We start from the raw sequence: 22,250 nt of genomic DNA, 5'->3' as shown, positions 1-22,250 counted from the left end.
AGAAAGGACTAAAACTATCCATTGATAAATGTAAACTCTGCCAAACGACTGGTAAATATCTCGGTCATGTGGTTAGTCGAGAGGGTGTATCTACGGACCCAGACAAAGTAGCAGCTGTACAACATTGGCCTCGGCCCCAAAAGATAAAAGATCTACGTTCCTTTCTGGGGTTTTGTGGCTACTATCGCCGATTTGTATCTAACTACTCCAAGGTTGCTCGTCCATTAACTAATTTGACAAAAGGATATCCACCTCATAACAAAGGTCATTATGCAAAATGTCATCTGTCTAGCAAAGATTATTTCAAACCTCATGAAGAATTTGGTGACCGTTGGACGGCTGCTTGTGAGGAGGCTTTCCAAAAGTTAAAGTATTGTCTAACTCATACCCCTGTAAGCTTATGCAGACCCTAGATTACCATACGAGTTACACATTGATGCCTCTTTTGAAGGGTTAGGGGGAGTACTGTATCAATGGCAAAATTATCACTTACGCCCTGTGTTATATGTCAGTAGAGGACTGTCTTCCAGTGAAAAATGACATGCAGTTCATAAATTAGAAGTCTTGGCATTGAAATGGAGCGTAGTTGAAAAATTCCATGACTACCTGTATGGAGTAAATTTTATTGTTCACTTACAAAAATTCAACAGCTAAATTAGACACCACTGGACATCGATGGTTAGCTGCTTTATCAAATTATCAATTCACTCTGAAGTATAGGCCCGGATTACATAACACTGATGCTGATGCATTATCCAGATTACCAAATTCCTGCATTAGTAGTAGAAATGATGACTGGATTGAAGTTCCGGCTCCTGCTGTCCAGAGTTTGTGTCATCAAATAACTGGTTTATTAAATACTTCACACAAAAGGATAAGTTCCTTGGGGGCCTCTGATGCTGCCCTGCCTCTAATGTACTGTTGGGTATCTAGATTGGAACTTGGGGACCTGGAAATATTGTCCACTGAGCAAATAATAAAAGATCAGAGTGAAGATCAAGATCTTAAAATTGTAATTGATCATTTGAGTCATGACCGTCCAGTCAAAAACATTAGTGAATTATCTAGAAGAGCTAAAGTGTTGCTACAACAGCGGAAAAAGTTGCTTTTAAAACACGGAGTCCTTTATAGGAGAACGAAAAAACTCTCGGGAGGCATTAAATACCAGTTGGTTATACCAGTCAAGTATATATCCATGGTTCTTAGATCATTACATGACCATCACGGGCACCTAGGCTATGAGAAAACTCAACAATTAATATCTGAAAGAGTATATTGGCCCCTTATGAATCAGGAAATTGGGGAATATTGTAAAAATTGTAGAAACTGTACCCTTCGAAAATCTTTGCCCACCCATGCGGCTCCCTTAGTTAATATAGACAGTTCAGGGCCCATGAAATTAGTCTGTATTGATTTTCTTTCTTTGGAAGGTCCCAATGGCAAAGACAGCAATATATTGATAGTTACCCATCATTTCACTAGGTATTCTCAGGCCTATGTGACCCCTGATCAAAAAGCAATGACGGTAGCTAAAACATTGTGGGATAAATTTTTTGTGCATTATGGTCTGCCTGCCCGCATTCACTCCGACCAGGGGAGAGACTTCGAGAGCAAATTAATTAAAGAACTGTGTCATTGCTGTGGCATAAAAAAAATCTAGGACATCTCCATACCATCCGCAGGGAGATCCACAGCCTGAAAGATTTAATAGGACATTACTCAACATGCTTGGGACACTGTCCGTGAAAGATAAGATGAATTGGAAAAAACATGTATGTCAGTTGGTTCATGCTTACAATTGTACCATCAATGAGGCCACTGGGTACTCCCCTTATGCTCTTATGTTTGGAAGGGAAGCTCGATTGCCCATTGATGTTTATCTTAGAACTAATATGGACAATCGGGGCCCACCTATGCACACACAGTCAAGAAACTTAGGAAGGAATTGCGTGAAGCTTATGATCTGGCTCATAAAATGTCAAAGAAACAAGGAGAAAAGAACAAACAACTATATGACAAATAGGTCAAAGAACATATATTGTTACCAGGAGATAGAGTATTAATAAAAAGATTGGGATTCCCTAAAAAACAAAAACTGGCTAACAGATGGCATGAGAATCCTAACCAAATTATTGATAAATTACCCGATATTCCTGTATATCGACTTATTTCTGAAAATGGGGAAGGACCTATACTTACCTATCATAGACACCATCTTTTACCCATTGGACAAGAAATTGATTTCTCTGAGTTGACTTTAGAGGAAGATATCCCTAGTAAAACAGATACACGTAGAGTATTACCTTCTACCGACCTTATTGATTCCCGAGAAGACAATGTTTTGGAAGATTTGTCAATTGGAGATAGGGGATATTTCTACGGTTATGATACATCAAATACTGAATCTAAGTTACAGGAAAGTCAATTAGGTCCCGCAGAGAAGGATTCCATCAAAGAGAGAAATTTGATGGAGAAAAGAATTTTGAAAAAGAATCTAGAGAAAATATTATGTCAGTTCCATCAGAAAATGATGCATATGATCCTTCTTCTATAAATTGGGATACTGAGTCCTCAGTAACCGTGAGAGAAAATAGTGATGTGAGACCTCAAAGAATATGCAGACCCCTGCAGATTTTTACATATGACAAGTTAGGAAGTCCCACAATAGAGCCTCTTATACTTCATTCGAATACAGTAAATAGTTGGCCATACTTTGGATACTTGGGGAATTCTGTAGGAGTTAATTAAGAAATGTTTTTCTGTTCTGACAATTTGATATGTTGAAAGATATATATATAGCTGTGGTGATCTGGGTGATGATAATTATTGTTTATCACCAGATCCCCAGGGAGAGAATGTGACCCTATGGTAAATATTAAGGGGGATAGTGAGGATAAGATAAATAAGTTTAATAATAAGATTTTACTTACCGATAAATCTATTTCTCGTAGTCCGTAGTGGATGCTGGGAACTCCGTAAGGACCATGGGGAATAGCGGCTCCGCAGGAGACTGGGCACATCTAAAGAAAGCTTTAGGACTAGCTGGTGTGCACTGGCTCCTCCCCCTATGACCCTCCTCCAAGCCTCAGTTAGGATACTGTGCCCGGACGAGCGTACATAATAAGGAAGGATATTGAATCCCGGGTAAGACTCATACCAGCCACACCAATCACACCGTACAACTTGTGATCTGAACCCAGTTAACAGTATGATAACAACGAAGGAGCCTCTGAAAAGATGGCTCACAACAACAATAACCCGATTTAGTTAACAATAACTATGTACAAGTATTGCAGACAATCCGCACTTGGGATGGGCGCCCAGCATCCACTACGGACTACGAGAAATAGATTTATCGGTAAGTAAAATCTTATTTTCTCTGACGTCCTAGTGGATGCTGGGAACTCCGTAAGGACCATGGGGATTATACCAAAGCTCCCAAACGGGCGGGAGAGTGCGGATGACTCTGCAGCACCGAATGAGAGAACTCCATGTCCTCCTCAGCCAGGGTATCAAATTTGTAGAATTTAGCAAACGTGTTTGCCCCTGACCAAGTAGCTGCTCGGCAAAGTTGTAAAGCCGAGACCCCTCGGGCAGCCGCCCAAGATGAGCCCACTTTCCTTGTGGAATGGGCTTTTACAGATTTTGGCTGTGGCAGGCCTGCCACAGAATGTGCAAGCTGAATTGTACTACAAATCCAACGAGCAATAGTCTGCTTTAGAAGCAGGAGCACCCAGCTTGTTGGGTGCATACAGGATAAACAGCGAGTCAGACTTTCTGACTCCAGCCGTCCTGGAAACATATTTTCAGGGCCCTGACCACGTCAAGTAACTTGGAGTCCTCCAAGTCCCTAGTAGCCGCAGGCACCACAATAGGTTGGTTCATGTGAAAAGCAGAAACCACCTTAGGGAGAAATTGAGGACGAGTCCTCAATTCTGCCCTGTCAGAATGAAACATTAAGTAAGGGCTTTTATATGATAAAAGCCGCCAATTCTGACACACGCCTGGTTGAAACCAGGGCTAACCGCATCGTCACCTTCCATGTGAGATATTTTAAGTCCATAGTGGTGAGTGGTTCAAACCAATGTGACTTAAGGAACCTCAAAACAACATTGAGATCCCAAGGTGCCACTGGAGGCACAAAAGGAGGTTGTATATGCAGTACCCCTTTTACAAATGTCTGAACTTCAGGTACTGAAGCCAGTTCTTTCTGGAAGAAAATCGACAGGGCCGAAATTTGAACCTTAATGGACCCTAATTTTAGGCCCATAGACAGTCCTGTCTGCAGGAAATGGAGGAAACGACCTAGTTGAAATTCCTCTGTAGGGGCCTTCTTGGCCTCACACCACGCAACATATTTTTGCCAAATGCGGTGATAATGTTTTGCGGTTACATCCTTCCTGGCTTTGACCAGGGTAGGGATGACTTCATCTGGAATGCCTTTTTCCTTCAGGATCCGGCGTTCAACCGCCATGCCGTCAAACGCAGCCGCGGTAAGTCTTGGAACAGACAAGGCCCCTGCTGGAGCAGGTCCTTTCTTAGAGGTAGAGGCCACGGGTCTTCCGTGAGCATCTCTTGAAGTTCCGGGTACCAAGTCCTTCTTGGCCAATCCGGAACCACGAGTATCGTTCTTACTCCTCTCCTTCTTATGATTCTCAGTACTTTTGGTATGAGAGGCAGAGGAGGGAACACATACACTGACTGGTACATGGTACACCCACGGTGTCACCAGAGCGTCCACCGCTATTGCCTGAGGGTCCCTTGACCTTGCGCAATATCTGTCCAGTTTCTTGTTAAGACGGGACGCCATCATGTCCACCTTTGGTTTTTCCCAACGGTTTACAATCAGTTGGAAGACTTCTGGGTGAAGTCCCCCCTCCCCCGGGTGGAGGTCATGCTGAGGAAGTCTGCTTCCCAGTTGTCCACTCCCTGAATGAACATTGCTGACAGTGCTATCACATGATTTTCCGCCCAGCAGAGAATCCTTGCAGCTTCTGCCATTGCCCTCCTGCTTCTTGTGCCGCCCTGTCTGTTTACGTGGGCAACAGCCGTGATGTTGTCCGACTGGATCAATACCGGTTGACCCTGAAGCAGAGGCTTTTCTTGACTTAGGGCATTGTAAATGGCCCTTAGTTCCAGGATATTTTTGTCTCCAGGCTTGACCATAAGCCCTGGATATTCCTTCCCTGTGTGACTGCTCCCCAGCCTCGCAGGCTGGCATCCGTGGTCACCAGGACCCAGTCCTGAATGCCGAATCTGCGGCCCTCTAGAAGATGAGCACTCTGCAACCACCACAGGAGGGACACCCTTGTCCTTGGAGACAGGGTTATCCGCTGATGCATCTGAAGATGCGACCCGGACCATTTGTCCAGTAGGTTCCACTGGAAAGTTCTTGTGTGGAATCTGCCGAATGGGATTGCTTCGTAGGAAGCCACCATTTTTACCCAGAACCCTTGTGCATTGATGCACTGAGACTTGGTTCGGTTTTAGGAGGTTCCTGACTAGCTCGGATAACTCCCTGGCTTTCTCCTCCGGGAGAAACACCTTCTTTCTGGACTGTGTCCAGGATCATCCCTAGGAACAGAAGACAAGTCGTCGGAACCAGCTGCGATTTTGGAATATTGAGAATCCACTCGTGCTGCCGCAACACTACCTGAGATAGTGCTACACCGACCTCCAACTGTTCTCTGGATCTTACCCTTATCAGGGAATCGTCCAAGTAAAGGATAACTAAAATTCCCTTCCTTCGAAGGAATATCATCATTTCGGTCATTACTTCAATAAAGACCCGGGGTGCCGTGGACCATCCCTACGGCAGCGTCTGAACTGATAGTGACAGTTCTGTACCATAACCTGAGATACCTTTGGTGAGAAGGGTAAATTTTGACATGAAGGTAAGCATCCTTGATGTCCCGAGACATCATGTAGTCCCCTTCTTCCAGGTTTGCAATCACTGCTCTGAGTGACTCAATTTTGAATTTGAACCTCTGTATGTAAGTGTTCAAAGATTTTAGATTTTAAAATCGGTCTCACCGAGCCGTCTGGCTTCGGTACCACAATAGTGTGGAATAATACCCCGTTCCCTGTTGCAGGAGGGGTTCCTTTATTATCACCTGCTGGGAATACAGCTTGTGAATGGCTTCCAAAACTGCCTCCCTGTCAGCGGGAGACGTCGGTAAAACAGACTTTTGGAAACGGCGAGGGGAATACGTCTCGAATTCCAATTTGTACCCCTGAAATATTACCTGAAGGATCCAGGGGTCTACTTGCGAGTGAGCCCACTGCGCACTGAAATTCACTGAGAACGGGCCCCCACCGTGCCTGAACTTGTAAAGCCCTAGCGTCATACTGAGGGCTTGGCAGCGGTGGAAAAAGGTTTTCTGTTCCTGGGAACTGGCTGATCTCTGCAGCCATTTTCCTCTCCCTCTGTCACGAGCAGAAAAGAGGAACCCTTTTGTCCGCTTGCCAACCAGGACTGCGCCTGATAATACGGCGTCTTATTTTGAGAGGCGACCTAGGGTACATCCCCTTTTTTAAGGCAATACTTCCAAATGCCATTTGGAATCCCTGACCACTTTACTAGAATACAAAACACTTATACTTGATGCCAGTCGGCAAATATTCCGCTGTGCATCATGCATATATAGAAAAGCATCTTTTAATTGCTCTATAGGCAATAATATACTGTATCTAGGATATCAATATTTCCAGTCAGGGAATCCGACCACGCCACCCAGCACTGCACATCCAGGCTGAGGCGATTGCTGGTCGCAGTATAACAGCAGTATGTGTGTAAATACATTTTAGGATACCCTCCTGCTTTTTATCAGCAGGATCCTTAAGGGCGGCCATCTCAAGAGAGGGTAGAGCCCTTGTTCTTACAATCGTGTGAGCGCCTTATCCCCTGTAGGGGGTGTTTCCCAACGCACCCTAACCTCTGGCGGGAAAAGGTATACTGCCAATAACTTTTTAGAATTATCAATTGTTATCGGAGGAAAACCCACGCATCATCACACATCTCATTTTATTTTTCAGAGTCAGGAAAACTATAGGAAGTTTTTCCTCACCAAACATAATACCCCTTTTTTGGTGGTATTCATATTATCAGAAAAGTGTAAACATTTACCATTGCCTCAATCATGCAATGTGTGGCCCTATTGGAAATCACGGTTGTCTCTTCACCGTCGACACAGGAGCCAGTATCCGTGTCGGCGTCTGTATCTGAGGTAACGGGTGCTTTAGAGCCCCTGTATGAGACGTCTGGACAGGCACAAGCTGAGTAGCCGGCTGTCCCATGTCAACCACTGTCTTTTATACAAAGCTGACACTGTCACGCAATTTCAACAGTACATCCACTCAGGTGTCGACCCCCTAGGGGGTGACAACACTATTACAGACACTCTAATCCGTCTCCACATCATTTTTCTCCTCATACATGTCGACACAAAAGTACCGACACACAGCACACACACAGGGAATGCTCTGATAGAGGACAGGACCCACTAGCCCTTTGGGGAGACAGAGGGAGAGTTTGCCAGCACACACCAGAGCGCTATATATATACAGGGATAACCTTATATAAGTGTTTTTCCCTTTATAGCTGCTGTATTGTTTATACTGCGCCTAATTTGTGCCCCCCTTTCTTTTTTAACCCCTTTCTGTAGTGTAGTGACTGCAGGGGAGAGCCAGGGAGCTTCCCTCCAACTGAGCTGTGAGGGAAAATGGCGCCAGTGTGCTGAGGAGATAGGCTCCGCCCCTTTCTCGGCGTCCTTATCATCCGTTTTTTTATATGTTTTGGCAGGGGTTAAATGCATCCATATAGCCCAGGAGTTATATGTGATGCATTTATTTTAGCCATATAAGGTTTTATCGATTTATTGCGTCTCAGGGCGCTGCCCCCCCAGCGCCCTGCACCCTCAGTGACCGGAGTGTGAAGTGTGCTGAGAGCAATGGCGCACAGCTGCGGTGCTGTGCGCTACCTTATCTGAAGACAGGATCGTCTTCTGCCGCCGATTTCACCGGACCTCTTCGCTCTTCTGGCTCTGTAAGGGGGACGGCGGCGCGGCTCCGGTGACCCATCCAGGCTGAACCTGTGATCGTCCCTCTGGAGCTAATGTCCAGTAGCCAAAGAAACCCGATCCACTCTGCACTCAGGTGAGTCCGTTTCTTCTCCCCTTAGTCCCACGATGCAGTGAGCCTGTTGCCAGCAGGTCTCACTGAAAATAATAAACCTAAACTAAAACTTTCACAAAGAGCTCAGGAGAGCCCCTAGTGTGCACCCTTCTCGTCGGGCACAGAAATCTAACTGAGGCTTGGAGGAGGGTCATAGGGGGAGGAGCCAGTGCACACCAGCTAGTCCTAAAGCTTTCTTTAGATGTGCCCAGTCTCCTGCGGAGCCGCTATTCCCCATGGTCCTTACGGAGTTCCCAGCATCCACTAGGACGTCAGAGAAAAACTATATAATTATATATATATATATATATATATATATATACATATACACTTGTACTAGGTTTTATGTGTGAGCAGAGAGTGGAGGGTTGTGCAGGCTGTACAATGCAGGGGTATTGGGTTGCCCTATCCTATGTACGGCATGAGACTGAAATTTGTTATGCACACGACTCTACCCGCACGAGCCGGTCCCTGAGGGCTGAAACACATTACACGGTTTTTGCCGGCCGGGAAAAAGCCGGACGGCTTTTTCCCGTGCCGGCATTGTAGTTAACAGTGTGAGGGGTAGGGTCCCTTCACACTGCACGGCCCCGACCCGGCTGCCGGGTTGCAGCCGGGTCTCACCACTGGAAGGTCCGGCGGCCGGGCGGCCGCCGGGCCGTCTTTGGAGCCAGTAAACCATGTGTGTGAAGGGGAGCTTTCACACACAACGGTTTCTTCTGCAGCCGTGTCTGATGCTGCGCATGCGCACAGCATCACACACGGCTCAAAGCCGTCCTGTGTGATAGACACTGCCGGTTTCTCCCGGATGGCAGAAAGCCGGACAAAGGGGTAGATTTATTAAGCCTGGTGAAGTGATAAAGTGGAAGGTGATAACGCACCAGCCAGTCAGCTCCTAACTGTCATTTTTCAAACCCAGCCTGTAACATGGCAGTTAGGATATGATTGGTTGGTCATTTATCACCTTCCACTTTATCACTTCACCGAGCTTAGTAAATCTACCCCAAAGTTTGTCCGGCTTTTTGCCATCCGGCAAAAACCGTGTAGTGTGTTTCAGCCCTGAGGAGTGGAGCCACGCGCCGTGAGCGGGAAAATCTGGGGGCTCGAGAGCATCTCCCCTGACTATAAAAGGGGGAGATTTAGCGACGTTGAGGACTAGTAGAGAGTGAGCCGTCGAGGGGTCTACTCCCCTCTCGCCTCTGCGCTGCACAGAAAGAGCTGTGCTGTAAACATAGCGGCGCCAGAGGGAGAGGAAGAGACTTACCTCCGTGACCGGGCTCTGAAGAGAGGAGCGTAGCCGCCGGAGAGAAGGGGAGCGTCAGTCAGGAAGGGCTCCGAAGGTGCGGCTGGAAGAGGTTTCAGAGGCGCGGCTAGTGAAAAAGAGGCGCCGGTCACAGCGTGTATACTATTGGCCGCATCCCGGAACAGGAGGGATGAAGGAGCGGCTAACTGAGAGGGCGGCGCCAGCACACCAGCGACTGGCTTAGGAAGAAGCCCAGAGGAGGCGGCTTAGAGGAGGCGGCTAGCAGTAGCGGAGGAGGCGACGCCGCTGATCAGAATACGATAGAGGAGGGGCCGCCTGTCAATATAGAATGGGACTTCTGCATTAACCCCTGGCAGCAAGGGAGCGTCATAGCCAGGTAAACACACAGCCTAAGTACCATCATCAGCCCATCAACTCCGGCCCACAAAGCTGTACACCATCCTCCTAGCTGAATAGTAGAGCGGGGGAGTGCTGTAAACTGGTAGTGGGTGAAGAAAGCAGAGACCCATTAGCCATCAACCACAGCCTCCTAGCTGATTAATAGAGCGGGGGAGAGCTGTAAGGCATAGAAGAGAATCAGCCATCATCAGAACCGCTATTAACGCTGCACAGCTGTAAGAAAAGGGGCAGAGACAAGCTAAGTCATGATTGGCCACTAGCTGGAGTAGTGGCTGAAGACATCTCAGGTCTGTGACTTAAACCTACACTGCACCCACATCAGGCTAGCTTCATATCAGTGGTATAGTAAGAATCAGAGGCAGAACTCTGGGAGGCAACGGAGTCATCTGCCGCCGGGCTCCTGCTCTGAAGGGGGGCACCTCTACTCCCATTCTGTGACACCACTGAATTGAATTAAGTTAACTGATAGCTGCAAATCACACCCTCTTTATTATACTGAATATACACATTTTACAAGTGTCATACCCAGGATTAGTAGCCACGACCTATTACACTGGAAGCAAATACCTTACTGATGAAGCTGTTTGTTCCTGTAAGGGAAAAATGAGAATTTTAACTATATGAAGTTACATATCTGACAATTACACATAACTTCATATAGTTAGAATTCGCATTCTTCCTGTACAGGAGCAAATAGCTCCATCAGTAAAGTGTCTGCTATTAGTGTAACAGGTCATGGGTTCTAATCCTGGGAATGACTGCTAAGAAATGTGTGATTTAAAATAAAAGACAATTAAATGTATAAATAATGTATAAATACAGTAAATACATTTTTTTCAGAACACACACACACACACACACACACACACACACACACACACACACACACACATTTATCTTAATATAGGAAATAGGGGGGCACCAATATTTATCTTGCCTCCGGGCAACTGGGACGAACTTACGCCACTGGTAAGAATACTTTATACCCATATAATCCACTGAATTTGTAGGATATATTATAAGAACTATAACTGAGATAGTCACGTGTAAGACACAAAACAGGAACATAAAGTATACTGGGGCAGTTTAAATACTGAACACCTTGACCCCCTATATTATTATATACTTACCAGAGGAAGAGACGGCTACTGATAGACTTCATGAGAGAGAGCGACCTGTAACAAAGGGAAAGTATTAAATGAACTGATTTCACTCTAAGAAAGGCTACCTTGCACTATTGGAACTAAGTTTTATTCAATGGCTACAAGAGTTTACTGTGTAAGGTACATATTTTTCCTGCTAAGGAGAATAATTGTGTGGGAGCAGTGACATCTAGTGGGGAATAATCTATGCTCAGTGGAAAACCAAGTATAAAGAGAGGATATAATTGCAAGGAAAAGGATACACAGTTATTTGTTTAAACAAGTACTATTGGACACGAATAGACTTACCAAAGAGTAGCCATTTTCCTAGGATTGGATGACATCTGATTTAGCTCTCTATTCAAAGAATTTCAACTTATTTAGATTAAAGAGAGAATATATATATATATATATATATATATATATATATTCAGTAGTAGAACATCGTGCTAGACTACAAAGGAACATCTAGCTATATATATGCATATATATACGTAGACACCTTCTATATTGACTACTACTCGCATTGGGATGAGACTTTGTGTATAAAGGGACTGTTGGGGGAGATAAGATAGTAAAGAAGTCATATATTGTATGGTTTAATGTATTACATCTACAGTGTTACAAGCAATTGTAAATCTATAAAAGTAAATTGTATGATTATATGCTTCTTAAATAGAATCTAGTAAATAAGTTAATATATTTTTACTGTGTACTGTGTATGATACTTACCGGTAAGAAAAGTGTATAGTGATATCAACCAAAGGTAAGGCCAATTTTTCATCTGCCTGTAAAAGAAAAGGTACAGCAGTTTAGGGTTCTCCCAGACTAAGCCCTTTTTGTGTATAGACATCATAACGTCTAGAATAAAAGTTTGGGTGGAGGCACTTAAATAAGTAATAGTTATAATTGTATACCCTTTAAGGGGTTACATTAGTCTCCTTTTCTACTGAGCCAATGTCTGCCTGCTCCCAGCTTCTCTCCATGACAGATGTCATGGTGCTGAGATGTCTGCCAGGGGGTAGATGGGTCCTATTTTGGAAAGCCTACTCTGAGCTAGTTATGACCCTGCTGTGGGGTCTGCCCCCACATGGCAGCTGTGGGGTTTATTCTGCCAATGCTCCCCTCCTTACATTTGTAGCTAGTCACTGCAGGAGCCAACGCAGTATCCAGTGGATCATGAGCGATATTGGCTGACATTTTTTTGACCTTTTATTGTGCACAATACACCAAGGGCCACAGGTTGAGAAGTGCTGCACAGTGCATTAGGCAGATAAGTCGGTGCAAACAGTCTGCGTATTGCGTTATTAGCAGATGATCTTTGCTGTTCTTTTACTAACACAAAGCAGCAGCAAACACAGGATTTCTGAAAGAAGGGGGGTTTCCAAATGTTTGATTATAGAGCGATTATCATCAGTCCATGAAGGATTCATAATTAGCAAGTAACAAGTTATAGTCTGCCCTAAACATAGTGCAGTTTATGTAATACAGTAAGTCAGACATATGCAGTCCCAATGCATACGGTAAGCCACTAACCATATGCTCTCTCTGGGGAAATGATTGAGCTCCCCACAGACACACACAAGTATGCAGTCCCAATGCATACGGTAAGCCACTAACCATATGCTCTCTCTGGGGAAATGATTGAGCTCACCACAGACACACACAACAGACTTGGTCGGAAAATCTGCTACTGGGCATGTACATCAGGTTCTTTCCTATCTGTGTACTGCATGTAGTGGCCGCTGGCCAGGCAGTGGGGCAGGGGGATTTCTGGGCAACTCGAACACCCCCCACCCCCCTCTGTGTTTGTTTACCTATATAAAGTTATCATCCCAAAAGAAGTATTGCATGACAATGCTGTTACAATAACAAATGAATACAAATAAGACTTATTCCTGAAACAACATGAACTCCTCGAGCAGTTGTATAACTTTTGGTTTCCTTGATCCACAGTGCATGTCTTCCCTTAAACCTCAGCACAGAAAATGTTACAATGAGGGAACAAGGATTTGCAGAGAACTATTATACCGCTACAATGTTTCCTCTCACAACCTTCAGCCTAATTGTATTAGAATTTGTGTTCTCCAAAGGCAGACCATTCAGGCAGCGCTTGTATACCAACTGTAAGTAGCATGTAAAATGAGAAAGTGAAACATTCATGTGTGAATCACTGTCAAGATACTTTTGCTTTTTAGCACCATTTTGAAAATGAAGGTTATGTTGTATATATGTCAATATAAAAACCACATGCCTGTGGGGAATACATACACTTTACCGATGGCCGGGATGCTGGCTATCTAGATACCGACAGTGGCATCCCAGCTGCCAGTATGCCAACAGCAGGGCAAGCGATAGAAATCCCCTTGTGGCACGGTTGCTCTCGGCGCTCGCCACTGGTTATATTCTACCTCTATGGGTGTCATGTTGGGATTCCAACATCGGTATCTCAAACGTTGGATTCCTGACAGCTGGCATTTTAACCACATCCCCCCCCCCCCCCCCCCCCAGTGTCCCTTCCTCTTCTCCAGTAAAGTGGATCAGGACATGATGAGATTCGCTGTAAATCACATCATCATTGCCACCCTCGAATGTGTAATGCTGGTAATCACCATGCCCCAACTACTCACACCTGGACCTCTCCCTCCTGGAGGGTATCACTAAAATGTAGGCAAGCATAGGAGTCACACATAAGCACTTGTCCCTCCTTCTCCTGAGAGACAAACATGACGTTACACAGGTGAGAAGAGTGTCTTGAGTCACATTGCAGAGTGTACATGTGCTGCATATTTTTCACTCATCTGTCGTGTGTACTAAAATGTTGTTAAAGTCTACCATCTGGTGGCAGAAAAATGTATTGAAGGGACATGGCCATAGCAAGGTGATAATTCACCTTGGGCCAGTCCAGACATCATGTTACCACAATGAGGGGGTGAAGTCACCAGAATCAGAAAAACCTGAGCATCAGGAATGTCCAAATGCATGCTGGGCAACACTGCAACAGCTGTCTAGGCTGCAGATTGCCATTCCAGGCTCCATGCTAGCCAAATACAGGTGCCTCTGGGGCAGAGACAGTACCGTCCCCAAGCCCTTTCCCTTGGTGGTGGCACTGCTCACACACCCCTAGTTACAGCACTGTGCAGAAAATATCAATATGGAGCTTTGCAAAACACAATGCATTTGTTTAGGAAGTCAATGGACATTGCATGAATAAAAGTATGCTACTATGTTGAATACCAGTAGGCGAGAAATGTAAGACTGAAGAAATGAAATTATTCTAGGTATAGGGCTGATTCTGAGTTGGACCCAAGTCCAAATACAGACAGATCCTGTGGATATTTGAAAACTGTGCATGTGCTGTACAAAGTGATCGCAGACTGCACATGCACTGCAACATGCATACACATACGGATGGAGACAGAAAGAGCAGATGATCCGATTCATCCCTTGACAGATCACTGTATCTGTTTAATGGGCTGGACTGGGCAGTGGCATGTAATTGTACAGAACAGTTCCGTCTAGTGGTAGGCCGACAACTACTGTATGCTCATTTATGGCGCATGAATTGAAATGGGATGTACTGTTAGTGACGGACAGGGCCCAAAGCAGACACCTGTACTGGGCCCCAAGGATCAGAATGGGCCCCATGTATATGCCGCTTAGTGCCCGGCAGGGATGTGAACTGTCTTGTCCCAATAGGGCAGCAAGCTGTAGGCGGTGTGGCCGCAGCCTTGGAGTGACAGGAGCATCTCACACAGTGACTGGGTGGCAAGAGTGTGTGCTTGCTCTTCCGGGTCCAGCTCAGTTGCAGGCAGTTACAGGGCATGGCAGCAGCTCTGCTGGACAGAATTCCTGTACCCTGCACATGTCTGGATACTGGGAAGTTCAGCGCAGGTTAGTCTATACAGGGGTTTGGGATGGGGTGGGGGAGGTGGGAATGCAGCATGGAGTCAAATAATGATACATTTTTATTTTGTTGCAGATCTGTATTCCTTTTTGATCATTGCACAAGTGGCAGCCTCTGTATTTCTCCTCTTTGCTGATATTGAGTCTCTGTACTCTGCTTTGGAGGTATAGTATTTTACTGCACACGCTCACCTAATTACAACATTGTCGATAAGATATTAATTTCATTGACCACCTTCATGATCACTTCACAGGCAAGTTTATTTTGCAATAGTGGAATAAATACATAGAAAAGAAAATATACCCTAGGAGAGATGCGGTCGCATACTGAAGCGCTAGTGAAGTGTGCGTACATGCAGGATCCGCACTGCATGTGTGCACACAGTAAGATGTGACGGCATCTCACTTATGCGAATGCCTGTGCCTGAATGACAGGCAAAGGCATTTTCAAAGGTTGGGCAGGGGCATTGACAAAGCATTTTTTTAGGTGGCATTGCAGCACTGGGGGGCTGGTCGAGGTCCAGAAAATGCACTTTTGTCTGGTACATGTGCGGGGCGGGCCACAGTGCTGTGTGATTTCACATGCAGACGCTGCAACCCAAAACATGGCAGTCCAGCGATTCATGCTGCATCAGGCCCATAGTCCTCTAGGTGGCGCCAGAGGTGTATCTAGGGGTCCTGGTGCCCCTGGCAAAGTAAGGGACTGGCGCCCTCCCCCTCCATATTTGAAATAGGGAAGGCGCATGTACAAAAAAGGGGCATAAACTTGTGGGAAAGGAACATGACCGCACAATAGTACTCTCAATTCAAATTACGTTACACTGTAGTAACCCCTTATACACATTATGTCACACACTAGTGCCCCTTACACATCATGCCCACACAGTAATCCTTGTCACACTGTGGAGAAATCAGCAGTACCTGGCGCGGCCAAGGAGGGGTACCACCCAGTGATGCCACCTGCAGCCAGAGGGTATAATCAAATATTAATGTGAGTGAAAAGGTATCTATGCACACTACCTAGTAGTTGTGATGTAGTGAGATAATAAGAATAGAATTCTAGTCGTTTGTTTTGAGTTTCTTCACTGTGGTGCATTGCGGTGCCAAACACCAGCACCAGCTCCTGGCTGCTGTGCGAACCACCAGCCCAGGCACTGCTACTACTAAGTGATTCCACCCCCTGGCCAAGGGTGACACCACCAGGCAGCACCCCTTCTTCAGCCAGTGGACCTGGTGAGTGCCATTCTGGCCAATGCGTAGATAACCTCCTGTCTCCAGCACATAGCCGTAGTCCCCACCCCCTACCATCACAAAGCCGTAGTCCCCATCCCACTTCCAGCACATAGCCGTAGTTTCCACCCCCCTCCCAGGACATAGCCATAGTCTCCCCCAGCACATAGCCATAGTCTCCATCCCCCTCCCAGGACATAGCCATAGTCTTCCCCCAGCACATAGCCATAGCCCCCATCCCAGCACACAGCCATAGTCCCTATCCCCCTCCCATCACATAGAAGTAGTCCCCATCCCCCTCCCAGCACATTGCCGTAGTCCCCACCCTCTCCCAGCACATAGCCATAGTCCCCACCCCCTCCCAGCACATAGCCGTAGTCCCCATACCCCTCCCAGCACATAGCCGTATTCCCCATACCCCTCCCAGCACATAGCCATAGTCCACATCCACCTCCCAGCACATAGCTGTAGTCTCCATCCCCCTCCGAGGACATAGCCATAGTCTCCCCCAGCACATAGCCATAGTCTCCATCCCCCTCCCAGGACATAGCCATAGTCATAGTCTCCCCCGGCACATAGCCATAGCCCCCTTCCCAGCACACAGCCATAGTCCCTATCCCCCTCCCATCACATAGAAGTAGTCCCCATCCCCCTCCCAGCACATAGCCGTAGTCCCCACTCCCAGCACATAGCCGTAGTCCCAACCCCCTCCCAGCACATAGCCATAGTCCCCATACCCCTCTCAGCACATAGCCGTAGTCCCCTTCCACCTCCCAGCACATAGTCGTAATCCCCTTCCACCTCCCAGCACATAGCCATAGTCTCCCCCAGCACGTAGCCATAGTCCCTATCCCCCTCCCATCACATAGAAGTAGTCCCCATCCCACTCCCAGCACATAGCCGTAGTCCCAACCGCCACCCAGCACATAGTCATAGTCCCCACCCCCTCCCAGCACATAGCCGTAGTCCCCACCCCCTCCCAGCACATAGCCGTAGTCCCCATACCCCTCCCAGCACATAGCAGTAGTCTCCATCCCCCTCCCAGGACATAGCCATAGTCTTCCCCAACACATAGCCATAGTCTCCATCCCCCTCCCAGGACATAGCCATAGTCACCCCGCAGCACATAGCCATAGCCCCCATTCAAGCACATAGCTATAGTCCCCATCCCCCCTCACATCACATAGAAGTAGTCCCCATCCCCCTCCCAGCACATAGCCATAGTCTCCATCCCGCGGCCAGCACATAGCCATAGTCTCCATCCCCCTTCCAGCACATATCCATAGTCCCTATCCCCCTCCTGGCACATGATCTCTCCCCTCCCTGCATATAGCCATCTCTCCTCCCTGCACATAGGGGGTAATTCCAAGTTGATCGCAGCAGGATTTTTGATAGCAATTGGGCAAAACCATGTGCACTGCAGGGGAGGCAGATATTACATGTGCAGAGAGAGTTAGATTTACTTGGAATTACCCCCATAGTCTCCCCCTCCCTGCATATAGTTATCCCCGATCCCAGCACATAGTCTCCCCCCTCGAAGCGCATACCGTATCTGTAATATATAGCAATACCTAGATTGATGAGCTGTGCATTGCCTGGGCTGGAGGATCGCACAGTAGGCAGGAACACCACACTTCGGTACCGCACCACACTCCGTGAAGAAAGTGAAAGTAAACTTTAGCTCTTGCTGCCAGGAGCTGAGCTGTAGGTTATTTTCACTTCTTCATTGCGGTGCCGAACACCAGCGCCTGTTCCTGCCTACTGCGCGATCCTCCAGCCCAGGCAATGCCACTACTAAGTGAGCCCACCCATTGGGTGAGGGTGGCACTGCCGGGTGGCGCCCCCTCCTTGGCTGGTGCCCCTGGCGAGTGCCATCCTGGCCAATGGGTAGATACACCCCTGGGTGGCGCCCAAAGAAACGATAAGGCCCTTGCAACTAGAGATGAAATGCTGAGTAGAAACAGAAAAAGAGGAAGAGAAGCATTTTTCTCGGATGCACTGGAACCGCAATGCTTGTAAAATATCTAATCTTTATTAGATATACATTAAAATTATTATAGGTACTGGTGCAATATTAAAATATAGTGTGATTAGAAAAATAAAGTGTGATATTAAAAACTACAAAACTCTGATCAATGTTTATTCAGATTGTAATTATTCACAATAGATGGCTTTATTGACTATAGAAACTGTGTGTGTTTGTTCCTTATTCAGTTGTCCTATAAAAATATTTCTATATTAGGTAACAATGATATTCTTATTACCTTTATCTTACAGATATGTGTTCACTTGTAACACTCTCTATGAATCTCAAAATACTGCAACAAAGTATAAATGCTGCAGGCATTGGATACATTCTCTCATCTGCCTATAGTGTTTTGCTGGTTTCAAACTCTCTCTATGAATATATTAGGGCAGAATGAATGTATTTATTTCTTTATTTGTTATAACAGTGCACTGCTACTATCCAAATATCACAAAAACTTTCAATTAAGGGAGCTTTAATTAATTCAGTGTCACCATTTGGTATTCGTGCTACATTAGCTACATATTCATTGTTTATGATGTATTGTTCTCACACTTGATTAAACTCTGCTTGAAGTCCCATCACACAGACATATATTCTTATGTATGGGTTGGTGTTCAGTAACTGTACTTATTTTCTTAGATCTGACGTCTCAAAAATGATACATCTCTCAGATGGAATTTTAGCAGGTAATTGTAAATCAGCCTCAAATTATCATGAATTCCAAAATGAGTGCCTGTACATATTTCTTACTATATAAACTTAATAGACAGATAGATATGATATTTAATAAGACTGAGGGATAAGGTATTCCTATTATCCAAACCCAAATAGATACTCCATCATCATCATATGATGTTTATCTGTCTATTAAGTTTATATAGTACTACCTAGAGTAACCGGCATTGCCCGGGATTTTAAGAATGTCTGTTTAAAAAAAAAGTTTAAAAATTAAACACACAGTATAAATAACATTGTAGATAGCTGAATACCCATGTTTTGCTACGGGATGAGGATGGTAAATTAGAATGATAGTTGTTCATTAATTTACGTTGGTTGGAGATCTAGTATACAGGCATATCTTGCTTTCCTGATGCACTTTGTATAGTGGCCAGACCCCTTTTTGGTCCCCCAAGGGACCCTGCTCTTCCCATTATAAAACTCTCAGTCTGTGACTTCCTGCTGCCTCCATTCCCTTCCTGACCTCATATCAGTGCCCCTGTGAAACTATCATTTTTTTTTACAGTTTCTTATATAGTGCAGCACATTATGTATCTCCTGGTATTCTCGGTGCTGCTGGGGGACCATGCTACTTCCACTATATAACTTTCAGTGTGTGGGTTAGTGCTACCTGCATTCCCCTCCTCACATCATGTCACTGGCCCTGTCACATGCAGCCCTGTCATCACTGACATAACATGCATGTCCTGATATAGTCTGTGCTGCTGACCCACCCCTAGGGGTGCTAGTAGTGCATTACCCCCACGGTGTTTGTTCCCAGAGTGTAAGTCATATGTGTAGCAAGTTTGGTGTATATTGCTGCAGGCATTCCAGAGTTATTTTGTGTTCTGTAAAACTCTGTGCTGCAGCCTCAGTGTTTGTTCCCAGCCTGTAAGTCATATGTGTAAAAAGTTTGTTGTAAATTGGTCAAGGCATTTGGGAGTTATGCTGTCTCCTGAAATACTGTGTGCTGCTGCCCACCCCCTAGGGGTGCTAGGGGTGTCTAACACCCATAGAGTTTGTTCCCAGATTGTAAGTCAGATGTGTATCAAGTTTGGTGTAAATTGCTCCAGGCCTTCCACAGTTTGCTGTCTGCTGACATACTCTGTGCTGGTGTCCCATCCCTAGGGGTGCTAGGGGTGTCTGACCCCCACAGTGTTTGTTTCCAGAGTGAAAATCATATGTGTACCAAGTTTGTTGTAAATTGTTGAAGGCATTCCAGAGTTATGCCGTCTGCTGAAATACTCAGTGCTGCTGCCTCACCCCTAGGGGTGTCCTCCCCCACAGTGTTTGTTCCCAGATTGCAAGGCATATGTGTACCAATTTTCGAGTACATTGCTCCAGCAATTTCGGAGTTATACTGTCTCCCGATATACTCTGTGCTGCTGTCTACCCCCCCCACCCCCAGGGGTGCTATGGATTTCTAATTGTTTTAGTTGCCTCTGCCATGTTTTATTACGCTCGTATGTAAAATTTCACGATCTTCACTCGTAAACTGTGGATTTGTATAGAAAGACAGAAGGACAAATTTTTGCTTTTATATAGTAGAAGAAATATGTACAGGCACTTATTTTGGAAATTCATGATAATTCGAGGCTGATTTACAATTACCTGCTAAAATTCCACCTGAGAGATGTATAATTTTTGAGATGTCAGACCTAAGAAAATAAGTACATCAACTATAATGTCAAAATTTATTGTTAATTAATAGAATCTTAAAATCTTAGAAAAAAATCATTCAGACTGAGACATCAGTGTGAACTAATTTAAAAAATTACACTGAGTATTTTGTGGCACCTTTGGTTTTGATTGAAATATCTGTTTATGAGCACCTTTTGGGTTGTTTATTTGAGATCACTTATAACTATATATTACCTTCTGAGAAGTCCAGGATATAGGAGGAGAATTTTAGTACACAAACAATCAAGGATTATCACAGTAGTCACATCAAATTTACTAATGGTTCAATATAAATAACAATTTATCAGTACTTGGCACTCAAATATGAATGGAGATGCGTAGAAACATGTCCAGAACATATGAAACTGTTATCACTATAGGTTTAAGAGATCACTATATTTGAAACGACACCAAATATAAAATAATTTAAATTATATTCACCCAAATGTACTAAAATAATGCACCCCCTCCCCTTCTCCCTCTTTTCTAATAAAATATACTATTTAACAATCACTAAGTAGTAAATCACTCTGACAATAAATATGACACTGAATGGGGTAAATTTACTAAGATTCGTAATTTCCGAAAAAAGGTCAAAGTTCAATCACGAATGACATCGACAGTGTAAAACTGCAACTTTTTGAATTGATTACGATGGATTTACTAAGCTGTCGTATTCGGGTTTTTCTTTTCTTCCGATGTCGATGTCATTCGTTTTTTTTTACCTATTTTTACGGCAGTGATTAGCAAAACACTGCCGTTTTTTTTTACAATCAATCTCGGCCGGATCTGTGTGATCCGTGCTGGGGTTCTTATTTTTTTTTTTTTTAATTAAACAATGTAAAATCCCCAAAAAAAAATGCGTGGGGTCCCCCCTCCTAAGCATAACCAGCCTCGGGCTCTTTGAGCCGATCCTGGTTGCAGAAATATGGGGACAAAATTGACAGGGGTTCCCCCATATTTAAGCAACCAGCATCGGGCTCTGCGCCTGGTCCTGGTTCCAAAAATACGGGGGACAAAAAGAGTAGGGGTCCCCCGTATTTTTAAAACCAGCACCGGGCTTCACTAGCTGGACAGATAATGCCACAGCCGGGGGTCACTTTTATACAGTGCCCTGCGGCCGTGGCATCAAAAATCCAACTAGTCACCCCTGGCCGGGGTACCCTGGGGGAGTGGGGACCCCTTCAATCAAGGGGTCCCCCCCCCCCCAGCCACCCAAGGGCCAGGGGTGAAGCCCGAGGCTGTCCCCCCCCATCCAATGGGCTGCGGATGGGGAGGCTGATAGCCATTTGTGATAATGAAAAGATATTGTTTTTAGTAGCAGTACTACAAGTCCCAGCAAGCCTCCCCCGCATGCTGGTACTTGGAGAACCACAAGTACCAGCATGCGGCGGAAAAACGGGCCCGCTGGTACCTGTAGTACTACCACTAAAAAAATACCCAAAAAAACACAAGACACACACACCGTGAAAGTATAATTTTATTACATACATACACACATACATACATACTTACCTTATGTTCTCACGCAGGTCGGTCCTCTTCTCCAGTAGAATCCAAGGGCTACCTGTTGAAGAAATTCTACTCACCAGATCCAGTGGTCCAGGCTCCTCGGCAAATCCAGGGATAATCCACGTACTTGAATAAAACAAAAAAACGGTTGCCCGACCTCGAACTGAAAGGTGACCCATGTTTGCACATGGGTCACCTT

The 22,250-nt window shown here is 45.4% G+C and overlaps 1 protein-coding gene across 1 annotated transcript in view; it reads left to right on the top strand.

The window, feature by feature from the left end:
• Positions 1–22,250, top strand: part of LOC134909506 (probable cation-transporting ATPase 13A4) — a 369,987-nt gene that overhangs the window by 293,880 nt on the left and 53,857 nt on the right. The window contains exons 27-28 of the mRNA XM_063916443.1: positions 12,934–13,103; positions 14,960–15,048. Coding sequence (XP_063772513.1) covers positions 12,934–13,103; positions 14,960–15,048 — 259 coding nt within the window. The remainder of the gene's footprint in view (positions 1–12,933; positions 13,104–14,959; positions 15,049–22,250) is intronic.

The sequence above is a fragment of the Pseudophryne corroboree genome, chromosome 4 (genome assembly GCF_028390025.1).
Source record: "Pseudophryne corroboree isolate aPseCor3 chromosome 4, aPseCor3.hap2, whole genome shotgun sequence".
NCBI classification, from domain to species: Eukaryota; Metazoa; Chordata; class Amphibia; order Anura; family Myobatrachidae; genus Pseudophryne; species Pseudophryne corroboree.
This window is presented reverse-complemented; position numbering and strand designations above follow the sequence as displayed.